Source organism: Apium graveolens, chromosome 8, assembly GCF_009905375.1.
Source record: "Apium graveolens cultivar Ventura chromosome 8, ASM990537v1, whole genome shotgun sequence".
Classification (NCBI taxonomy): domain Eukaryota; kingdom Viridiplantae; phylum Streptophyta; class Magnoliopsida; order Apiales; family Apiaceae; genus Apium; species Apium graveolens.
Window position 1 is genome coordinate 4,040,123 of NC_133654.1, and position 22,717 is coordinate 4,062,839.

General features: G+C 34.1%; 2 protein-coding genes and 1 long non-coding RNA gene across 17 annotated transcripts; 2 read left to right on the top strand and 1 right to left on the bottom strand.

The window, feature by feature from the left end:
- Window positions 1-1,578: 1,578 nt before the first annotated feature.
- On the top strand, window positions 1,579-13,828 carry LOC141677079 (uncharacterized). Of its 5 annotated transcripts, XR_012557322.1 has the most exons (11): window positions 1,584-1,768; window positions 5,563-5,631; window positions 6,741-6,888; window positions 6,965-7,061; window positions 7,333-7,403; window positions 8,942-9,009; window positions 10,017-10,063; window positions 10,574-11,126; window positions 11,202-11,677; window positions 11,792-12,086; window positions 13,493-13,828. XR_012557322.1 is itself a non-coding variant. In XM_074482815.1 (10 exons), the coding sequence occupies exons 4-7, from the start codon at window positions 7,389-7,391 to the stop codon at window positions 10,615-10,617; spliced, it is 354 nt and encodes a 117-aa protein (XP_074338916.1). In that variant the 5' UTR covers window positions 1,579-1,768; window positions 5,563-5,631; window positions 6,965-7,061; window positions 7,333-7,388; the 3' UTR covers window positions 10,618-11,126; window positions 11,202-11,677; window positions 11,792-12,086; window positions 13,493-13,828. The 5 variants fall into 5 exon arrangements, 2 of the variants coding, with proteins under 2 accessions (XP_074338916.1, XP_074338917.1); XM_074482815.1 differs by lacking the exon at window positions 6,741-6,888 and having other exon boundaries at window positions 1,579-1,768; window positions 10,017-10,243; XM_074482816.1 differs by lacking the exon at window positions 6,741-6,888 and having other exon boundaries at window positions 13,501-13,828.
- Window positions 13,829-14,890: 1,062 nt separating this feature from the next.
- Window positions 14,891-22,390, top strand: LOC141677444 (transmembrane and coiled-coil domain-containing protein STS1-like). 10 transcript variants are annotated; one of them, XM_074483381.1, is made up of 10 exons: window positions 14,891-15,003; window positions 15,630-15,728; window positions 16,130-16,379; window positions 17,220-17,415; window positions 17,769-17,831; window positions 17,937-18,186; window positions 19,777-19,876; window positions 19,959-20,061; window positions 20,919-20,989; window positions 22,130-22,390. In XM_074483381.1, exons 3-6 carry the CDS (start codon window positions 16,340-16,342, stop codon window positions 17,971-17,973), a joined length of 336 nt encoding a protein of 111 aa, XP_074339482.1. In that variant the 5' UTR covers window positions 14,891-15,003; window positions 15,630-15,728; window positions 16,130-16,339; the 3' UTR covers window positions 17,974-18,186; window positions 19,777-19,876; window positions 19,959-20,061; window positions 20,919-20,989; window positions 22,130-22,390. The 10 variants fall into 10 exon arrangements, with proteins under 10 accessions (XP_074339482.1, XP_074339485.1, XP_074339486.1 ...); XM_074483384.1 differs by lacking the exon at window positions 14,891-15,003 and having other exon boundaries at window positions 15,014-15,728; window positions 16,130-16,210; window positions 16,311-16,379; XM_074483385.1 differs by lacking the exon at window positions 14,891-15,003 and adding an exon at window positions 15,014-15,548.
- Window positions 16,745-22,130, bottom strand: LOC141677446 (uncharacterized). 2 transcript variants are annotated; one of them, XR_012557423.1, is made up of 3 exons: window positions 20,898-22,130; window positions 19,499-20,042; window positions 16,745-17,124 (listed from the first exon to the last, which is right to left on the bottom strand). It is a non-coding gene; the product is annotated as an uncharacterized LOC141677446 (long non-coding RNA). The 2 variants fall into 2 exon arrangements; XR_012557422.1 differs by lacking the exon at window positions 16,745-17,124 and having other exon boundaries at window positions 19,085-20,042.
- Window positions 22,391-22,717: the final 327 nt, after the last annotated feature.

The following is a 22,717-nucleotide window of genomic DNA, read 5'->3' on the forward strand; positions in this document are numbered from 1 at the left end:
CCAGGTCAAATACCGAGTCTTTTTCGAAAATCGGGTCAAGTCCCAATCACGAGTCCGAAATAAGCGAAACATACTGTCCCGAGTGCAGCCAACTTGGGTTACGACAAGCCCACCACAGGCCCCCAAAAGATCATGATTTGTTGATGCACATAGTAGTAGTACTTTGCCATATAAACTAAAAAGAAGTCCCAAATATCCTCGATGTGGGACTGGGGTGTTACAAACTCCCCCACTTAATCTCCTGACGTACTCGTCAGGGCCAAAACAGACATCCCATAGGTCCAAGATCGTACCTCTCTAGCCATTGTGGGATAATACCAGCTGGTTTCGTGTCCCCACTCCCGGACTTCTTGCCGTTGTGGGATAATACCACCAGGCTTTGTGTCCCCACCTCCGGCAACTTGATTTTGAGAGTCGGCTCTTATACCAACTGTAACGGCCCGCTCTTCTGGACTATTAAATCTAAATCAAAACTAATACAAAATATAATTTATTGATCAAAAATCTATTACAAATATGGCTATTACAAAAGTGCAACTAACGGAAGCGGAAGTCCAAAAGTCAATCTACTCCAAAACTTAGGTCCTCGAACTCCAATGATATTCAACTCGAACTCTTAGACGAAACCTGAAATTGTAAGTAATGAGCTATACAGCCCAACAAGAAACCAATCGATCCAACTAGTAGGCCAAATAACATTGACAGATATAACAAAATACGGTAATCTATACGATACAATATACGAAACAAACGCGTTCGATACACTTTCTAATTCTTATTTTTATTCGATACACACAATACACATACCACATAAACAACAATAATTCAAAATCAATAACTCATGCCACGACCACTACAACCCGGTGATAACAACCCTAAATTTTCTGAAAACTGTAACTACAATCCGGTGACTGCGGTCCTAAGTTCTTATTCGATATTTTTACAAACCATGACACAAATCAAAAATTCAAAATTATCGTTTTGACACGGGAGTAATGATAAATATCAAGTAATTGGATATTGGGGGTAGAGTTAGGGGTAAGTGGAATAATGAATTTTTAGAGAAGACTTAATTGACAATTAAATGTGATTATGATCGTATGAAGGAGAGTTTGAACATGTATAGAAAAGATATTAATTTAATAAGTCTAAAACTCTAGGTTAGCTGGATTATAAAAATAGAATGATTTTTCTTTTGAATGAAATAATACTTAAAAATAATCATTAACTTTAGGAAACTGTTTTTAAGATTTTAATTGGTTAATCATTTTATTATGAAAGTATCCGTATTGATTTAGAAAAAAAGAAAAATGCTAGAATATCCATATACTTCCTCATTGGTGAGAATGTAATTAAAAGATTTGGTAATGATGAAAAGCACCTACTAAAATAGGCTATACCATATCACATCATTTAAAAATTTATTTTAATATCCAATTTAGGCATTTAGCATCACTGTAAAAAGAAACAGTTTTGAGAAAAAAAAAGGTGGGGTCAGAGAGACCGTAAAGCTGGCGGAGTTACCTAAACATGATAATGATAATAAAGAAAGTAGTACAACCAAATCCAACCACTGAAACATTATACACATATATTGATACATTTACAGTCTTTAAAAAGAAAGAGAGAGAGAGAAAGAACAATTTACAGTCTTTCGATCCCCAAATACCTCTTCTTAATCTCCTGCAACATCAAACCTTAATCTCCTGAAATATATTCATCCATTGCTTTGCTTGCTGTTCACCGTCGTCAAACCTTAATATTCTTGGTAAGATATATATGTTTAATTGTGCTTCAATTACTCATACCCATGTTTCTTGATGTATTTGATTATCCCCTCGATAGATCTACACTCATGGACGTCTGATTTAGTCTCTCTCGCTCTCTCTCTCTGATCTCTCTCTGACCTTTCTCTCTCTCTCTCTCTCTGACCTTTCTCTCTCTCCCTGACCTCTCTCTCTCTCTCTGACCTCTCTCTCTCTCTCTCTCTCCCCCTCTCTCTCCTTCTCCCTTTCTCTCTCCCTCACTCTCTCTCCCTTTCTCCCCCCCCTCTCTCTCTCTCTCTCCCTTTCTCCCTCCCTCTCTCTCTCTCTCCTTCTCCCTCTCTATCTATCTATCTCTCTCCCTCTCTCCTTCTCTCTCCCTCTCTCCTTCTCCCTTTCTCTCTCCCTCTGACTCTCTCTCCTTCTCCCTCTCTCTCGCCCTTTCTCTCTCCCCGTCTATCTCACTGTCTCTCTCTCCCTCCTTTTCCCTTTATCCTCCTCCTTCTCCCTCTCTCTCTATCTCCCCCTCTCTCTCTCTATCTCCCCCTCTCTTTCTCTCTCTCTCTCTCTCTCTCTCTCTCTCTCCCTCTCTCTCTGTCTGTCCCCTCCCTCAATTGAAACCAGTTTGTGTATTAATATCTTGGATTATTAAGCTTTCATACTTCCTCTGTCGAATATATATCCAATTTTGAGGTTTTTTTTGCTAAAGATGTCTCCTTTCTTTGTTATCTTGTGTTAAAAAATCAATGTTTTTCATTGCCCCTATGTGTAAATCGAAAGCAGCATGTCCCTCAATGTCAAGATTGAATAATTGCTACTGCCCCTTTGTAAAAATCAAAACTTTTGTAGTTTCATTGATTTAATATTGCATCTTTCAGACGGCCTCTTTGTAAAAATTGAAACTTTTATATAAATTGAGTTGGTAGAAATCGAATTTTTTGTGCTCCTCAATGGGTAAAATCGAAACTTTTATGTGCCTTGATGCGAGTTTAAATCTTTCTAACTTTCATTGATTTAAAATCATATCTATCGGACTGCATCTCTTTGTAAATTTAGCATTTGGTATGCCTTGATGTTATTGGAATTGAATCATTGGCTTCCTTGATGGAAAAATTGAATTTTTATCACTACCCCTATGTGAAAATTGAAACGTGTTTATGCCTTGTTGTGAAATTTGAACCTTCTTATTTCATTGATTAAAAATTGTATAACTTTGATGTTTGTGTTCCTTGAATCTTTTTCATCGCTCCTTATGTTAAAATTGAAACTTTTATGTGCTTTGAAGTGAGTTTGAATCTTTCTTACTTTGTTGATTTAAAGTCATATGTTTCCGACTGCTTCTCTTTATAAATTTATCAGGATGTGGAAATTGATTCTTTTGTTTTCCTTGATGTAAAAATTGAATCTTTTTACTGCCCCTATGTGAAACTGAAAGATGTTTATGTGATTATGTCTTGTGTGAATTTGAACCTTTCTTTGTTCATTCATTTTAAACTGATTTTTTCTGACAGTTTAAAATCAGAACTTTTTGTGTGCCTTATTGTAGTTGAAAATGAACTGTTTATGCACCTTGAATCTTTTCCACCGCTCCTTATGTAAAAAAATCGGAACTTTTAATGTGTTGTGATGCCAGTTTTTGAATCTTTCTTACTGCATTGATTAAAATCGTATCTTTCAGACTGCCTCTTTTTATAACTTTGATGTTAGGTATGCCATGATGATGTTGAAATTAAATCTTTTGTTTTCCTTGATGTAAAAGTGTAATCTTTTTACTGCCCCTATGTGGAAATTGATACGTGTTTATCCCTCTTTGTGAAATTTTAATCTTTCTTATTTCATTGATTCAAAATTGTATTTTTCTGACCGCTTAGAAATTGAAACTTTTCCTATCTTATTGTAGTAAAAATAAAGTGTTTGTGTCCCCTGAATCCGTTTCACCGCTCCTTATGTAAAATTCGAAACTTTTGTGTTCTTGGATGTAGAATTTGTAACTTTTAGTGCCTTGATTTAAACATGGAACCCCTTACCCTAACCTTAGATTTCCCTGATTGCATCCTTGCCGAGCTTTGTGTTTGTAATAAGTTTTCTATAGGTTGTAGGATATCTTTATGAAACCCTTAAATCATGCTCAAATCAACCAAACCAAAATTTGTATGCCATGTTAAATAAGCGAAACTTTTGTGTCCCTTATTGTAGTGGAAAATGAACTGTGTTCGTCCCTTGAATCTTTTTCATCGCTTCTTATGAAATAATTGAAACTTTTACGTGCCTTGATGTGAGTTTAGATCTTTCTTACTTCATTGAATTAAAAATGGGCCTCTTTGTAAAAATTGAAACTTTTGCATGACTCGAGTTGGTAGAAATTGAATTTTTTGTGTTCCTCAATGGAAAAATCAAATCTTTTATGTGCCTTATGTGAGTTTAAATCTCTCTTACGTTGTTGATTTAAAATCGTATCTTTCTGACTGCCTCTATTTATAATTTTAGCATTTGGTATGCCTTGATGTTGAAATTGAATCTTTTGTTTTCTATGATGGAAAAAATGAATCTTTTTCACTACCCTATGTGAAAACTGAAACGTGTTTATGCCTTGTGAAATTTGAACCTTTCTTAGTTCATTGATCGAAAATTCTATTTTTTCTGACTGCTTCAAAATTGAAACTTTTCTGTGCCTAATTGTAGTAGAAATGAACTGTTTGTGTCCCTTGAATCTTTTTCGTCGCTCCTTATGAAAAAAATGAAACTTTTGTGTGCCTTATTGTAGTAGAAAATGAACTGTTTTGTGCCTTGATGCGAGTTTAAATCTTTCGAACTTCCATTGATTTAAAATCATATCTATCTGACTGCCTCTCTTTGTAAATTTAGCATTTGGTATGCCTTGATGTTGTTGAAATTGAATCATTGGCTTCCTTGATTAAAAAATTGAATCTTTTTTTTCACTACCCCTATGTGAAAACTGAAACGTGTTTTGCCTTGTGAAATTTGAACCTTTCTTAGTTCATTGATTAAAAATTCTATTTTCCTGACTGCTTAAAAATTGAAACTTTTGTGTACCTTACTATAGTAGAAAACGAACTGCTTCTCTAAAAAAATTTAGCATTTGGTATGTAAGTACATGTTTGTTTACTAGTCATGAACTTTTATGGCCTTGTGCTTACATTTAAGCTTTTGCGCAACTTCGGTTATTTTACTGGAGTTGGTAAAATCAATTTTTTCATACTTCCATCAGATAAAATGTCTAATTTGATAATGTTCCTTGACCGATAAATTCATTACATATTTTACTCCATTTTGTATAACAATGACTCATTGTAATTGGGTATTTGTTGAACTAAAAGGAATCTACTTCCATGATATCAATTCTTTCTAAGAACTCATATGCTACAAAACAGAGAAAACCGTTTGACATGTACAGACCTCACAAAAAGACTATTTTGAGGTCTAGGTATTAATCATTTTTTTGTCTTCATTGGACATTTATATCTTTGCTCCTTTTTTTTTTTTTTCTTTAGTAATATACTGTGTTGGCGAGGTGCTGTATCTTACATGGACTCCAATAACTATACACATGTCTAGGTATTAGTTCATAGGCGCCTAAGCCATTTATTAGACTTCATATGATTTGCTTGAGATCCCTTAAGTAAGATATGCATAACTTCGAGGTTGAAGTGCCTTGAGTCCCTGTGAGGCGTAAGCTATTCATGTGTAGATGGCTTTTTATATTAAAGTACCAATTTGATTCTTGCAGTGTCTTTCTTTTCCTTTCCTTTGTTATTAACATTGTAACTTTGCTGAGTAGCATTTAAAGCTTTTGGGAAGCTGATTCTGGATGTTGGCTTGATGGTAGCTTATCACTGCAGTAGATATGGTAAACACTAATTGAACTCCTGGTGTCTTTGATTCTTTTTGTATCTATATCTTATACTTTATTTTTTGTTGTTGGTTCATGGCGACTTGTGTGAATTATAATAATTTGAAAAGGTTTAATATAAATTTCCTGTAGCCTATCACTGCGATAATTTTTTTTGTCGGTTAAGTAACATGATTATTGTAAATTTTTGTCTTACTATATTGCTTTAGAGATATTGTATACAAATGATTGATGCCGCTAAGCTAAAGTCTCAAATGTGATTATATTTTTTCTCTAAGGACTTGTACATGACCGTGAGTTCAGTAAGAGTTTTTTCTGGATTATAATAGATTTGATATACCAATCTATTCACTTTAATAATAATAAATGTTGGAGTTTACATTGGACTTTTGCCATCTTGTCCAACAGCTAGAAACTCCTTTGAAGTTAAAATTAATACATGACTCCATATGTATACTCACATTTAAAAGGCTCTATGGCTAAGAGGGGAAGCGCTGAGGACAAGGAAAATTTAAATGTCAGTTGGCTAATAATCTCAATAATATTGTTTGAAAATTTTAATAAAATTCACAGTTAAAAAAAACTGAAAAATGAATCTCCTATCATTTTTCATTATTATATGTGATATTCTAGAATATTCTCCTTCACGGACTTGCAAATGTATACTGTATTCTTTTTAAACAACACACAGTAAAATTTTGGAAAAGAATTCATCAGATTTTCTTTGCTAGTTATAGTTGCAAGTCTTTTAAACAATTTACGTGCAACTAGGATTTGGACATAAATACAAGATAGTTAGAGTAGGAATTGGAGTTTTTAGTGGTTATCCAACATTTAGTATATTCAGTATCTACTAATATTATATCTTAATTTATCTGGATGAAGTCAGCAGTTCTGGTGTTGCACTCTACCTTAACTAGATTGCTTGAGTCACGATTGTAGCTAGAAAGATGCAACTGCACCATGTTTATCTCTTTAGAAACTTAGATCGCTTCTTCTTTTAAGATGATTTAATTTTATAAGCAGTGCTCTGTTTGGCTTAAAATTTTAAACTTTATGCTGTTCTTTGGCTCCTAATGTTATCTTGGTGCTACCTCTTCTGGCAGAAAGAAGGTTGACATTTATATAATCGATTTGCCGTGTTTGAGAGATCTTATTAATCATATGTGCTCTGTTTGGCTTAAAATTTTAAACTTTATGCTGTTCTTTGGCTCCTGATTTTATCTCGGTGCTACCTCTTCTGGAAGAAAGAAGGTTGACATTTATATAATCGATTTGCCGTGTTTGAGAGATCTTATTAATCATATGTACTCATGAATTGTATCTAAAGGAATAATGTTGCATATGGGCGAAGGGCTTGAACAAACACTTAATCGCTCTCGTTGCCGTAAAGGTCGCCTGCTTTATTGTTTCCCTGCTGAACGGAGGTACTATGTTTGTCATAGATAAACACTTATCACAGCTGACTTTACATTTGTGTTATCAGAATTCTTCCTTTAATTATTGTTATATCAAAAATTTGATTGCGTTTTAATAAGCTGAGCTATATTTAGTTAGCATGATGTCTTTGCACAAATAATTACCGAGTCAATTGCAGCTATGATGCTATGCCATGCTAAATTGAGAGCATATATATTATTGGTTGTTGGATATAAGTACATATTAAAATCCACAATCCTTTAATTTTTTTTTTTGCAGCAACTCTATTCAAGAAAGTGATTCCATGTCGTCTTGGTGTGGATGCCATACTTATAATGGTTCACTCACAGGTTAGGGAGCAATAGTTCTCGGACATCCTAAATCTTTAAAACATTTGCATTACATAATGCATTACATAATGCATGACATATTCCTTGTGTTGTATATGAATTTCTTTGAGGTGGCTATTGAAACCTTGGCTTTTACTTTTACTTTTTCATTTTATTCCATTTCCGTATTTGAAACTAACAAAGGAAAGAGGTTAGAGTTTTCTCTGTATTGTATCCTTGATCATTTGCTTGTGTTTAGATAACTAGATAAAGTAGGTATTATTTTTTCTTCATAAAGGGCATGAAAATAGGTAACAGATAACAAATATGGTTATTTGACGCACTAAGAGTAAAAATTACCGAGATGGATATCTGGGCCCTCTCTTAAGCCTTCTATTGTATCGATAATTTAATCTAAATTTTGAATTCTTATGTTTTACATTAGGAATATCTAACACCTGCAGCGTTCCAAGTTTCATTAAACACGCACGCACACACACACCTAATATGTATTATAATGCACGGATGAAGAATTAAGAACTCATTTGTATAGCAATGTAACCTAAGGATGCAATATAATTATTGGAAAGCCTGAAAAGGTTGAGGTAACCAATTTATTTTAACATAGTTCTGGTGCACAATAATACTCTCACCTGCGATCAAATGACAGTACTCAGATTCTTTCCTTGCTTTTGCATAAGGTTTCCTGAACTGAACTTTGTACATGAGATTATTGATATCTAGAGCTGTTTGTTTACTCGTTCTCTCAATATTACCGACTTTCATAATCCACAGATCCAATTGGTAAAAAATATACGGCCCACTGTGACAACATTTGATATACTTTTATATTAATCATACAATAACTTGATTCGACATGTCAAATAATTATAAGAAACCTTCCTGGAGATTGTTTATGTCAGTAATGGTTCAAGTGCGAGTACTTTTCAGAAAAGCTAAAATGAGATATAGTAAAATCTAGGTATTGCCTAATTTGATGGGAAAGATAAGTTTTCCTTTCAATTGTAATTCATTTTCTGTATTTTTTTTTTGGGGGGGGGGGAGATTCCATTTCTCAAGCTGTTAGTTTGCATCTTGTTTCATAACATGTATGTTAAGTTACCAGTTTGTCGAAAACCTTAAGGTTTCAGGAGGTCTTACCAGGATCTTATAGTATATTCTAACTATATATTCTGATCTTCAAAATACGTATATGCAACTATGCATATTTGCTTATTCTACCTCTGTTGTAATATGCCTTGCGGATATTTAATTGTGATATTACTTAAGATGCTTAGCACTTAATATGACACAAGGCTAGTAACAAGTATGATAATGCATTTGGTGGAAGCTAGACATTCCTGAACTAGAATGCAGATATTGTTATATGTAATTTTACATCTCTTTTCTTAGAGGTGATTAAATTATTATTGATTGACCTGTTTCACCTGTTTTTTACTTTTGTTTGTCAAATAATTTGGATATAAACTCTGTCCTCCTTATGGGCACTTGTTACTGTATGATTAGGTCAGAGGTAATCATTTAGTATTCACTTTCAGGCACCAACGGGGGCAGATGCTACTGATCTTGAACGTGCAACTTTTGCTCTGTTTATGCAGCCTGACTGGTAATTTGATTTAAAAAATAGAACTGCGTAGAGATGCACTTGCCTCTTCTGGTGTTTCTCATGTAAGTGTGCGTGTGAGAATTTATGTTAGATATATCACACCGGAAAAGAGTATTACTGATTAGGTGCCTGGTTTCGCAAATGAGATAACCCCATTGTGCAGTAGAATAGCTTTCCGTCACACTTGCAAACTAATTTTTATCCCCTCCAGCTGTCAATTTGGAGACACCTTAGTCCTTGATAAAATTTCTCTTCACAAATTCTGGGCTTGACTACTCCTGACATGTCATCTCTAACCTAAAAATTGGGCTTCTCCTAAGCCCATCTCCCTGATTTTCTAGGTTTATATATCCTCCCAAATACCGATAACATGCATGGGTCATAATTGATCACCTCAGGTTACCTGTTAAAAGTGACTAGTAGGAATATGATATTAAGATGTCGTGAAATTGTGTTTGATTAGACAGAGGGAGTAAAAATGAGGAGCGTCTGAGCTGCTAGAGCCCTTCTTTAATTGCATAATCCTCAGTTAAAAAGAGGGAAAGACTTGGACTTGGTGAAGGTGCTCTTTGCCTAAAATGCATCACCAAGTTCCTTTTTAACAAATAGCTCCCACTCCTGGAGACTTTTCCTTTGAAGTAACTCCTGCATCAACATTGATTTCCTTGTTTCATTCTCTCATGCTTATGGCCATATCTAAAATGCGCTCCTAAATCTAGAGGAAGAGAACTAAAACATTTTCTATTATAGGGAACAGAGTCTGTGCATATTTCAACAAAGGAAAATATTGGACAAAAAAGCATAGGTAACACAAACACAAGCCGTGGGTGAGAGAGTATAATAACTTGTTAAATTGAACTTAGGTTTTCAAGATGGATTGGCTGAATGCTGAGACCAGCAAAAAAAGAAAATTTTGAGTGATATTACTTTATTTAGGTGATTTTATACATTGAGCTATGTAGACATTAGATTTTGATGTGTTTCATTTTCCTGCTCATCTAATTCAGGGACGAGAAGCTTAGCTTCCCAGAAAAAAGTACATATTCATCAAGAGGTATGTTTTTTGTATTGTACAAATGCCTTATATACGGAAAAGGAACAGTGCAGATCGAAGAAAAAGGGACAATAAGAACTTGCCTTACAAAAATACCAAAGAACTTGCTGTTTTTTTCTGATGGATATCTTTTGAAATATTTTTCAAAAATCAGCGGGGTCTTGAATCTTGAACAGCTACGTACCTTAAACATATATATATTTGCAGAAATATAAACATATCACATCGTTTTTGAAATTTATAATTGAGTAGAATATGCTGTCAAAAGTTACACGATTATCTATTTTGAAATAGAGTAACTACGATAGTTTTGCAGTGACATTGTTCTGTTTTGAAAAAGAGCTAGTTTTCTGAGTCAGACCTTTGTGATGTGGTTTTTGATTAGATGTGAATTTTTGTTCTCTTTACTTGTTTTTAATACAATGATCATATTCTTACTGGAACAAGTTATATATCATTTCTATATCTACATTTTTAAATTAAATAAATTGGTTGGTTCTAATTTTACAGTTGATCCCATCTTTGGGATCCCTTACCTATGGAGAGTACACTGAGAAGCTCCTAGACAAGTATTACCACCTTAAATTGTAAGGGCAGAACTTAAAGTCCATAGACCATCGAGCATGGATCTTTGCACGAGTTGTCTATGCTTTCAGATTACGGTTACGAAAGTGTAGTGTAGTCTGTCTTCAATCTAGATAAACACGGGAGTGAGTTACGCTCTTGCTGCTATTCTTCCTTGTCATTTTCTTGTAACTTTCTGGTTCAAGCATATCCAACAGCTTCGTTTCGCCCCTCTACCATATCCACAGTCTGGGCCGAGCATGATGCAGCTGGAATGCTGGCTCTTAATTTACCACCAAAAGCAGGCCCTTCTCTTCATTTTCGATTTCTATGCGAAAATTCTGATACTACTGCAACTGGAGCAAGTAGAATGAAAATTTTAGGGTCAGATTCAGACCCTTCTGGGGAGTTTAAGAAAGAACCTGAGAGCGATGATGATTGTGTCAAGAATAAACATGCTGTCCTCCGTGAGGTTCACAGGGCCATCTTTGATGAACAAGTAAGAGTACATGCCTTTGTATCCCCTGCAGAATGCTATATACTCTTATTTATCGCTTTTATTAACTCTCTTCAGGTGTTTGATCTGGTGAACCGTGAGGCATCCAACGTGTAAATGTAACTGGAATACGAGAAAATTATTTAGAATTGAACCTCACTCAAGGAGCCTCTGTGTTCATTTCACTTATGCCGCCCAAGCAAGATCATCACATGGTAGATAGTGCTGACAATCAGAATTCAGAAAGTGCGCTTGTAACTTCTGAATTCTTTAATGATTCTAATCCAAAAAACAAGAAAAATCTTACAAAGAAGAATGTCCTTCCCAATAGAGTCAGTTGCAAAATTTTCCTTCAACAGACGTTTCACGAGCAAGTGTTTGTACAAGCAAAGAAGAGAACGACTTCTGGTGGTAAAATGCATTATAATCCGCCTGATCGTTCAAATCTGCTTGGTCATTTCTGCATGTCCCTGGCTCACAGGATTTTTTCGAATAAAATACTTAAAACACGACGGTCTGTTACCAGTTTCTTTAATGGATGTCTATTTAGATAGGTATCAATATAATGTCTTTCTACATAGCTTTGAAATTTGCGGAGAATAAAATAGAATTATGAATAATATGTATAACTGAGTGACGAGTTGAATATTTTTATTTGATACCTGAAGGTCTCCAGGGTTCCGTATGTTCATTTGATATCTCATCCAACTTGGAATTCTCGGACATTCTCGTGGACACTCTCAGGGGATCTGCCTCGGTCTATTATTCATGCAAGTGGTCAAACCCGGGGATCTGAAAGGAAAGTCAAGACACAGTTCCGAACTAAAGTATTGGTGAATGATGATTGCATCAAGGTGGAAGGGGAAGGAGTTGTTGGCCTGTCTAAAGGCACCTCTGAAAGAATATGCTCTATAAACAGATATGACTGATTTGGCAGATCTTCCAATGATACTTCTGCAACAGGTATGTCTGTTATAGTGTTGTAGCAGAGCTGAAATTGTTTTAATCTAATGCAGAATTTCATGCAAGTGTTACACTTAAGTTGGATTTTAGTGAATCTGCTGTTTGTTTGTTTTCCTCTTCTGGTGAACTTAATAAAATTTTGTGTTAACTCTATTATGTGTACTTTGCCTAATAGTTAGCATTACCTTATTTAATATCTAGTTGAGCATATGGTTGTCTAGTTAAGTATTTGAGTGTTATGTTTTTGAACCTCCATATTTAACAAATGCTATGTTTTTGAATTATATATCATGCGCATAATTCAAACTCGAAGAAATTTCCATGTCCTTAATATGTAACAAATTGTTTTATCACACAAAATGTAACTGTTTAGCATCCTGGTTTAGTAGTTTCTAATGAGCATTAAATAGCTCTGCATCTGCATCATCATTATCCATCTTGAGGTTGGGGCCCATCTAGAGTAAACCTCTTCTCCACATCAGCTTTATGAGGCGGGTAGTCGATCTTGGTGTAGCTTTTGTCGTAGAAGACATGGAATTCATTTGGATAGTGTTTACCTTCAGCTTTTTTCACAAAGGTCGTCAAGACCTTTTTTCCAAACCTTTTGCTGATCTTGTTTTCAAAATCTTCGCGGCTGAACGTGCCCTCTATGAATTCTTCCTCCTCCATCATCTTAGAAAAAACACTTTTCCCCTCATCATCAAAGAACTCATCAGCCATCTCCATTGCTTTCAGCCAGTATGAATAAGATACATCTCCATGCTTTATGTTTTCCCTGACATATAGTGTGTCCAGATTTGAAGTGTGATTTGTAGTTCTCCAAAACTTGATCATTTTTGAGTAAGCATTGGGATGATCTTTCTTGAATGCTTTAAGCAACTAAAAAACAATGAAACAGATCATCAATGTATACATTGAATGTTAAGTTAAATCAGCATTATAAATTGCATGAATCATCAAAATGTATACATTTTTTTTCATAACTCTGCTTCTATATATATATATATGTCAAAGGCTTACAGAACTGTAATAGAATTTTAGTCATCTCCCTCCTTTTCCAATTTCCCCAACTTCCTCCAATTTTACAAGTCTATATAAGAACGCAGTAAAATTATCAACAAGTGTACCTCATTAGCATCTTTCGTTCTATCCTTGAAATTGGGATTGTTGACTGGGATTTTGTTCCACGTTTTTATATTTCTGCTGAACTTGCATTTCAGCTTATTTTTCCATAATCCATGTAGGGGCACAGATTCCAAGTAGTGTTTGCCATTTATATACTTGTACTGACAACTGAGCACCAATTCATAATCTAAAAAAAGAATTTTTGAGTTAGATCAGAACCATATATATGTGTGTGTTTTCATTGATTGCTTTGGTTTTTATATACTCACAAATATCTTCAGCATTGTAGTGTTGTTCGTTATCAACATCCTGCCCAATGTTGGCGATGGCAGAGAACCGGATGGCGGAGAATCCTGAAGAGATGGCAGGGCGGAATAAAGATGACGAGACACGCTCTGTGACAGGCCTCGTTGCTGGTGTTGCAGGCCTCAGCTTGCGTAGAATGTCTGTTAGTCTTTGGCGAAAAGCCATACCTGCCTAAATCACACACAAGAGATTCAACAGGATAATATGCTACTATTATTGATATCTCAATTAGATTCAACAGGATACTATGCTACTGCTACTTTTATTGAAACTTTTATTTTTGTTGAATGTTAATCGAAGCAGTCTCTCTCCCCCGCTCTCTCTCTCTGACTCACACACACCGCCCTCTCTCTCCCCCCTCTCTCTCTGACTCACACACACATACAGAAGTGTATAATCAAGTATATACGGTAAAACCATCATGCAAGTCCCAGTAATTTCAACAAGCCATAATTAAAACACTCTCTTACTAGAATTTCTCATACACAAACAGATAGCTCGTAATATATATGCAAACAGAACTATCACGTACAATCACACACATTCAATAACAATTGCAATGTATAATCAAATAACAAAAATTACAAGATGAATGTAGTTGATTACTTACAAGATCTCCGGTTATGAAGAGAATTAGGATTTGAAACCCTAGCTAAGACTCTCCCTCTCCTCTAATTTCCTTGAAGAATGAAACCCTAGCCTCCCTTCTTTTTTTTTAATATAGTTATATATAAGATTATTATTACAATTTGGTTTTTGTTTTAAAAGAATTACAATTTCTGTTTTAAGATGAAAAAAAATTTAGTGATACATTTATGATATATTCTATTAATTTTGATTAACTTATCGTTCAAGGTGTTTTAAAAATTAATTAATATCTTTTACGACACTAATTCCAATTATACGTAACAATTCGTGTGTTGTGTACCTAAAATCAAACAAAATGGATTCGAAATAGAATACTAATATCTTAAAATACAAGATTCATCTGAACTATCAACCACTCTAATTTGACGTCTTGTGCACCTTTTATAAGGGAGAAATTTTAAAACACGTAAAATTTGATCGTTATCCCAAGTTTATCACGGTCTTCCTTTTTTTCTCCTATTGGACAACATCAAATATTCAAATCTTCCACACTCCGCAATAAATCTAAGTCTATTCAAGACATGTTAAAATTCTCGAAACCTATTTTCCTTTTATTTTTTTTAAAATACATGTAAGTCGTAATTTGACAAAAGAAAATGTAACTCCTAATTGCCATCTAAAAAATAACATATTATATTTTAAAATTCTATCATAAATATTAAATTGCATATTATTATAACAAATATTAATTGTTATTATATTTGATTAATTATATCATTTAACCCAAAAATGATAAAATCATAAATTTTCGTATCCATTTCGTATCGAATTTTTGTGTCGGGTCCAGAATGTAAATGGGTTAATGCGGGTGAATTGGCGTTGCGGGATAGCGGTTTCGGTGTGTGTTATTGTAATTTTGGTGATATGTACATGCATAGTTTGAATATTTGTATGTAGGGATTAATCTAGGGTTTCGACTTCGATGCTTGATTAACTTGATACTAAAATGCTTATTGTGGATACATATATGTATAGACTATCTGATTGTATGTACTGTGTAATCTGAATTCAATTAAGTTGTGTTTGTGTATGTTAATGTGCTAATTCAATTAAGTTGTGTTTGTGTTGTATATATTTGCATAGGAATTGTACACGCATAGCATAACGTATTGTCAATTGTGGTTAATCCTAGTCTTAATCTGCTACAAAGGAAGATGAAACACACTGGGAAGTATGATAGGTGCAACTGCATTAACCGGGGAGACGATATTTGCTGTAACTGGCAGTACGATGTTGTCTCCGCCTTCTAATTTCCCTAGAAATATTTCGTGAAATGAAACACATAAAGACATGATGTATCTTATTTACTGTCTTATTGGATGACATTTGGGAACGTTAGTTTGAGGATTTTCCAACTTTCTTTCTAATTGTACGATCTCGAATGTATGTAATTGCTGTAATTTTACATTATGCACTTGTAACTTTGCAACAAAATACTCGTGCTAACTCTTTTATTAATCCCAGCTGCTGGAGCAGGGACTGTCAGGGTCAAAAATGTCTTTTAAAATAGGAAGTCTCGAGGACTTTGAATTCAAAGCTGTTGGAGAAGCCATGAACATGGGCGTGAGTAAATTAAGTTGCTTCTTCTCGTTTTGTAGACATTAGAGCAAAGCCGATGCAGTTTGTTGATTGCTTTGACCCCTTACCCCTATCTTTAAACCTAGTTAATTTTAGCCGAGTAAGATATCCATTTGAGAAGTAGGAAACTGGGAAATGTTAAATTTGTTTGCACAAGAAACTGATGAGGAATGAGAGTCTCCCAGGGTTATTCTATAACAAATTTTGTGCAGAATTTATATAGCAAAAAAAAGAGAGTTATTAATTGTGTTTAAAGTTTTGCTGGAAAGAATGTTCAATAGATTTTTCTAGAGGATAATACTTTCCGGTATTCTCCTTCTAGTTGGTTCTTGGTTGATTTTGTTTATACTAATAATTTTTCACTTTGGTGGACAACTAATTTTCAGTTCTGGATCACTTCACCTGGATGTTATCAACCAGACATGGAGCCCTATGTTTGGTGTAAATATAAACATTTTTACATCAAGGTATAAGTCGTTCATCTAGTGTTGACATCTTTGCTTTGCATATCTAGTAAATGCGTTTGAAGTGCTCCTCCCCCAACTACTTCTGTACCCAATCCATCAGACCCACTGAATGGGGAGGCAGCAGCTCTAATGATGCGTGATAGAGCTGCATTTGAACAGAAAGTTAAAGGTACGGAACCACTTTGAAGTTTTAACATATTTTATATTTGAAGGGAAGTAAACATGCACATCTTTTGATCTCAAAATGGTATGAATCATTACTGATATCATTTAGTTGTCTCCTTGCCTGCATTCGAAAAGCATAGTTTTACTTGGCCATTTTTATGTGTCATCAAATTGAGATAGTAATAGTGTTACATAGTGGATGTTAGGAATATGTGAGAGTAATGCAACTTGATTTCATTTGACATTGCTTTAGACGATCTTACCCGGTGGATCTCTTAGTTGTACCTTCGTGTATTATTGTGTCCTGCTATATCATTTGTGTTTGTGTTACCTCTTTTAAATTAGGTCACTATTGAAAACCGTTGCAGATTACTCGCTGCCTTCATTTCAAGTCCTCCCTGGGGAACACAAAGTTTTCTTCTTTAAATGTAACCTATACAAGTAAAGAAGCTTAAATTGATTCTTTTTCCAAATGAGTACTTCTATAACATATGCGGGTAGCTATCAACGTATGGGATTGTTTCTCTGTAATTAAATTCATGTGGGGGGGTGACTCTTTCTAATATAGATACAATACTATTTTTGTGATACCGGGATCAGTAAGATCTATAATGACATCATCATGTTCTGAAGTGTCTTTAAGAGGGAGAGAGAAACTTTTTGCTGCATATTCTTTTGTCTTCGTATGTTTTTACTTTGTGTACAATGAAATGTTAGCTGAAGAACTGAAGTGCATAATATGCTGTCATCTGCAAAGTGCAAAGTTAATTAAAATCAAGTCTCTTGCAAGTATACATATATCTGTAAACATCATTAAAACATGAGATATATAATCCTTATTCAGAATACTGCAAAAAATATGCCAAGGCAGAAGATATACAAGACATCCCAGAAGAAATTTTAAGTGATGAACAGCTAAGTGAAGCTGAATCCAACTCGAGCGACGAATTACACTCTCTTGTCAGTGCACTGGCCTGTCCAATAGCATTACTTAATGTTCTTGATCGTATTGACAGCAAATGGGCAATTGCCGTAGACAGGTTTCTTTTATCACTAAATTGAGATATATTAAATTAGGAGACTGATTACAGTGTGTTCTATACTTTTAAATCGACACTGTCTATTCATGTGCAACAGTTATTAAATACATTTGTAATGTAGTACCATGTAAATTACTGGACAAAGAGTAGTCTCATTTGTTTCTGAACAGCTGAGTGAGATAATATAACATCAGCAAGACATTTGCAAGCGAGTAGTTAGGTTTTAACTTTTAATTGTCCAGGTGTAGGAAATCTTGCAGGAAAGTTTATAAGTGTATTTCCAAAAGTACAGTGTTCTCCTTTATCTTTTCCTTCTTCCTAGTTCTTGCTAAAAAATTCAATTTTGAGGGTAGGGCTGATCAGGTTGGATTGTTACTCACTGAAGAAGTTCTGCTGAAGGGACTGCATGGAAAGAGGTAAACATGCCAATCAAAATATAGGAACATAATTGTTGATAAACTTGGAATTCATGTTTAGTTGTTTAAAAGTTAATATATAATTGGTGTCCAAATATATTTCAGGCCGGTGCCACTAGTAGGGTTTTCACTTGGAGCATGAGTAATATTCAAGTGTCTTGGAACCCTGGCTAAAGCTGACTGTGATGGTATTTTCAGGGACAGAAACTCTTTTTTCCTTTTTGTTAGTGCTCGTCTGAACTGCTCTAATGCAGTTATAAATATTTACTTGCAAGTTGCATCTCATCATGCTGAAAGAGTTGTTCTCCTTGGTTCACCTCTTTCTGTTAAAGTTAACCGGAAAGAAGCAAGGAAGGTAATATCCTCTTTTTTTATTTATAAATGATTCGTCTTAGTTATATATATATATCAAACAAACACCAATTATGGGTTTGGAATAGAGAAAACTCATATAATCTTAAAATTATATTGGATTCGTATTAGATTAATTTTAATGTTTTAATGTTTTAATGTTTTTCTATAAATAAAATAGAAGAATGAGAAGAAAGAATTCATTTATTTGAAAGAGTCAAAGAAAAAGAATCAAATTAAAGTTACAATAAACAACAAAATTAATTTTTAGATATCAATCGTTCAATTTTATTGTTTTGGCTCTGTCTTAAGTTCTAGATTGGCGATTTTACAACACACGGGAAACTCACGAAATAATATTTAATTTAGTGATGTTTTGAAAGTGTTATCAAACTAAAACTATCTATAAATGGAAGGAAAACACTACGCATTTTACATTAAAAATTGTGTTCAATTTAGGTTACATGCTTATAGTTGGGTTTAGTCATTAAAATATTGAATATTCTTTTATATTAGATCCAAATTTTCTCAGGTGTTGTACCAAAATACTTACTCCCCCCCCCAAACATAAAATGCCCAGAAGTGTTGACAGCCGCCCTAAATGCCCATTGACTAAGCATTTCAGAGATGCGTATTTTGAATATGCATTTCATGTGTATCCTTTATTTTTTTCAATTCTTCTGAACAATACGCACTTGAGAAATGGGAATACAGGGCCTATACGTATTAGAATAATGCGTTGTCAAGTTTTGTTTAAAAAAAGACCACGCATGAACTTTGTGCGTATGCTTTACAAAAATTAAAAAATTAGTAATCGCATGTGGGTCATGCGTAGTCAGTGGGTATTTTGGGCGGAACTTCATGAGAAAATGTATTTTGGGCAGTTTGGACCCCAAAAATGAGGTATTTTGGGCATTTTCTCAATTTCTCATCTATTTATTTTATTTTAAGAGCTAACAGTTTTTCTATTCATTTTAGGTTACGTAGTCATACTTGGTTTATATCATTAAAATATATGATATTCAAATATATTAAATCTAACGGTTCTCATTTATTTATTTTTAAGATTTAATAATTCTTATTTATTTTTTTCGCACCGTATAGCGACTATCAAGGGATAAGATTTCCTTATACATATTATATATAAGGATATAAAATTAAAGGTTTGTAATTAAATTTTGACGCTAAATATAAACAAATTTAGAGTAAAAAACTTTAAATTTTAATATATTTCCTTTTACGGTCAAATTAAGCAAAGCTTTATTAAGGAAAATATTTTTAGCAAATTGATATAATATGAAAAGATATTTTAATACCTGATCTTCAATGATTTCATCATCAACATACAACATATCCACAGGAGTCCATTTGTTGTTGTTTTTCACCTATATATCAAGTTCTTGGTAGCTTAAAAGTTCCATAACGAAGCAACCACGTCTCATAAGCATGTGAAGAGGTGTATTGCCCTCTTTATCCTTCTTATTTACAAATTTCTTATGCTCTTCTGGACAATATTTTAATATGCCTTGTATCATCTCCTTTTTGCTTTGCAATGCAGCTAAATGTAATATATTTTGTCCATTTTTATCAACAGCTGTATATGCATAAGACGAAGATGGCCATAACTGCATAAGAAGTATCATCGAGGAAACATATCCTTTTGCAGCTTCTATCTGAAATGGTGTTGATTCTGGGTAGACAAATTGGTGTCAGATCTTTTTTGTTCTTGAACTATGCGTTTAATTATTACTGAATTGAATTCATTAATATATGTAGCATGGTGAAGAGATGTCCACCCTAGCTTGTCAACAAAGTTTACAAGGTGTCCAGCATGAATATCCAACAGATTGAAGGCAGAATCTATAAAAGAAACAAAAAGGTACAGTAATTACATTAGATGTCTTAGTGTGTTCCTTGTATATATTATAAAATAATAAATCTTATTAATTTAGGATATCATTTTGTGTTTTAATTCCAACAATGATCCCTATACCCATTTCTCATTATTATAATAATAAAAAATTCGGAAAGAGATGTACAAGAAAGGAAGGAAGAGAGAGAAAATAAGGCAAAAATGAGGGTGAAATGAATTTTTTAATGATAAAAATGAATTAAGGTATGGTTAGTGATTTCTTATTAATATGGTATGAGATGATGCTCTTAGTTATTAAGGAAGTAGTAAAAGGCTATTGGAATACCATTTTTAATCAAAATCCTTATAATCTATGTTAGGTCATATAAGTAGGCTGTTAGACTTGCTCTAATCAAATTATGTTTATTCTCTTTATAATTGTAATAATGAAAATTTGTAATATGTGTTATTGACACGATGAAAACACAATATAAAATAAGAAATAAATATGTATAATTATAATATTTAGTAACACATAACAATATTTAGTAACATTGAATTTTTATTAGCTAAAAACAATTTTTTTAAAAAAAATGCCATTAAAAAGCCAATAAAAAATAACAAAATTATGTAAAAATATTTATAGAATATTCCGCCTCAATATACAAAATTAGTAACCCTATTGTATATGTAAAAGTAGGTTTCTTCTGCAGATTATTTTACGGCCATTATATTTATAAATTAGGATCCCATAAATAGAGTGAGGTTCTAGAGAGAACCTTTTAGTCAGGAAGTTGTTATTTAACATCTAAAAGAGTATAATTTACTATCTAACTTAATCTAATTAAAAACGTGAATTGTACTTGTTTGGCGCGTTACAATAGCTGATATCAGGCTGGCTTGATTTCTGAGACTTACAGTTGTACATGTTTCGACTCCAGCTTCATACACCTCTGTGAGTACTTTGACCATTTTCTTGTACTTCTTATCCTTGGCTTTGTAAATTAAAGGCATTAGGCTAATAAAATCATCGCCAATCCAATAATCTTTGTAGGCTGGATTTTGTATGTCTAATATTAATTTAACCACTTCCAAGTAATTTCTCTCTACAGCCAGTTGTAACACAGTTTGCCTGTCCTTGTCAGTTTGGAAGAATAATGTATTAGCAAAACATCTATACAGTCTGTATTTGTTAGCACCCTTGTTCTCTAATTTAAGTGCAGTTAGGGCTGTAATTCGGGCCGAGTTTCGAGCCGGGCGTAATTCGAGCCGAGATTAATCGAGTCGAGTCGAGCCAGCTCGTTTAGTTAAACAAGCCTAAACCTCTGCCCGAACTCGACTCGTTTAATTTCACGAGTCGAGTCGAGCCACCTCGTTTAGCTAAACGAGCCGGTTTTAACGAGTCGGGCGAGCCGGCTCGTTTAATTTTACACTTAATTGAGCCTAAACCTTTACCCGAACTCGGCTCGTTTAATTACTCGAGCCGGCTCGACTCGTAAAATTAAACGAGTCGGAACCTCTGCCCGAACTCGGCTCGTTTAACTAAAGGAGCCGAGTCGAGCCCACTTAAACGAGTTCGAGCCGGGCGGCTGCAGTCTTATATAAATGAATTATCCTTAGAATCATATCTCGAACTTCGTTCTTGGCTGCAAGGACAATGAAAATATTACAAATGCAAATAGCTGATTCTGTGTTCTGATTCCTACTTGGATCTTCTGTTTTCAATTTTTCTTTCATAAATTTATGTCTATGTCCCTATACAGATAAAAGGTAACTAATTTATCTCTAGATAAAAAGAAAAATGAACATTAATTCAATTATTTATTCTACATGTTAAATCATTAAATTCAAAACATTTAGCAAATTAATTAAAATCTTGGATTATATCTTGTTTAGCAACACGAACTATGTAGATTATACCACATACCTTTAAGATTTTTGATAACAGCATGAAAAGCAGTAAGACTACCACCAGGACCATCCAAGTTAAATTGATCAGCTTTGCAAGTTTTACACATCATCTTCACTAAATCAGCGTACCTTCTTTCCACGGCTATGTAGAATGGTGTTTTACCTTTGTTGTTTTGAATCCCAGGATAACTTGGATCAGCCTTTACTATTAGTTCAGCCGTACCCAAGCTACCATGCATGATTGCTATGTGCAAGGCAGAGTCCAAATCTTCATCAACTCGCCTAAGGAAAGCTTCAAAAGAACTAACTGGTTTACCTTTACCATCAGTATTATCACTATCTGAAGCAGGAAAATGTTTAGCTACATCAATAAGGACCTCAACCACTTCAATGTCATGTTTGCGATGCTTAATTACAGCATGCAAAGCAGTACTACCACCTGGACCGTCCAGAGACGGTGCTTTGCAATTTGTACAGATCTCCTTCACTATATCGTACCTCTTATCTTCAGCAGCTATGTAGATTGGAGTCTTACCATTCTTGTCTCGTATATGTGTGTATAAGTAGGGTCGGCCTCTACTAGTAGCTTAACAACTGTTAAGTTTCGTTTTTTGACTGCTACATGTAAGGCGGTGTTCAAATGTGTATCACATTGCCTAAGAAAAGCTTGGAAGGAAGATTGTGGAAATTGTTGTCTTGCTGCTTCAATGATGATCCTAGCGACTTCGGTATGTTTGCCAAATAAACCATCTAATTGATCCATTATTTGTAA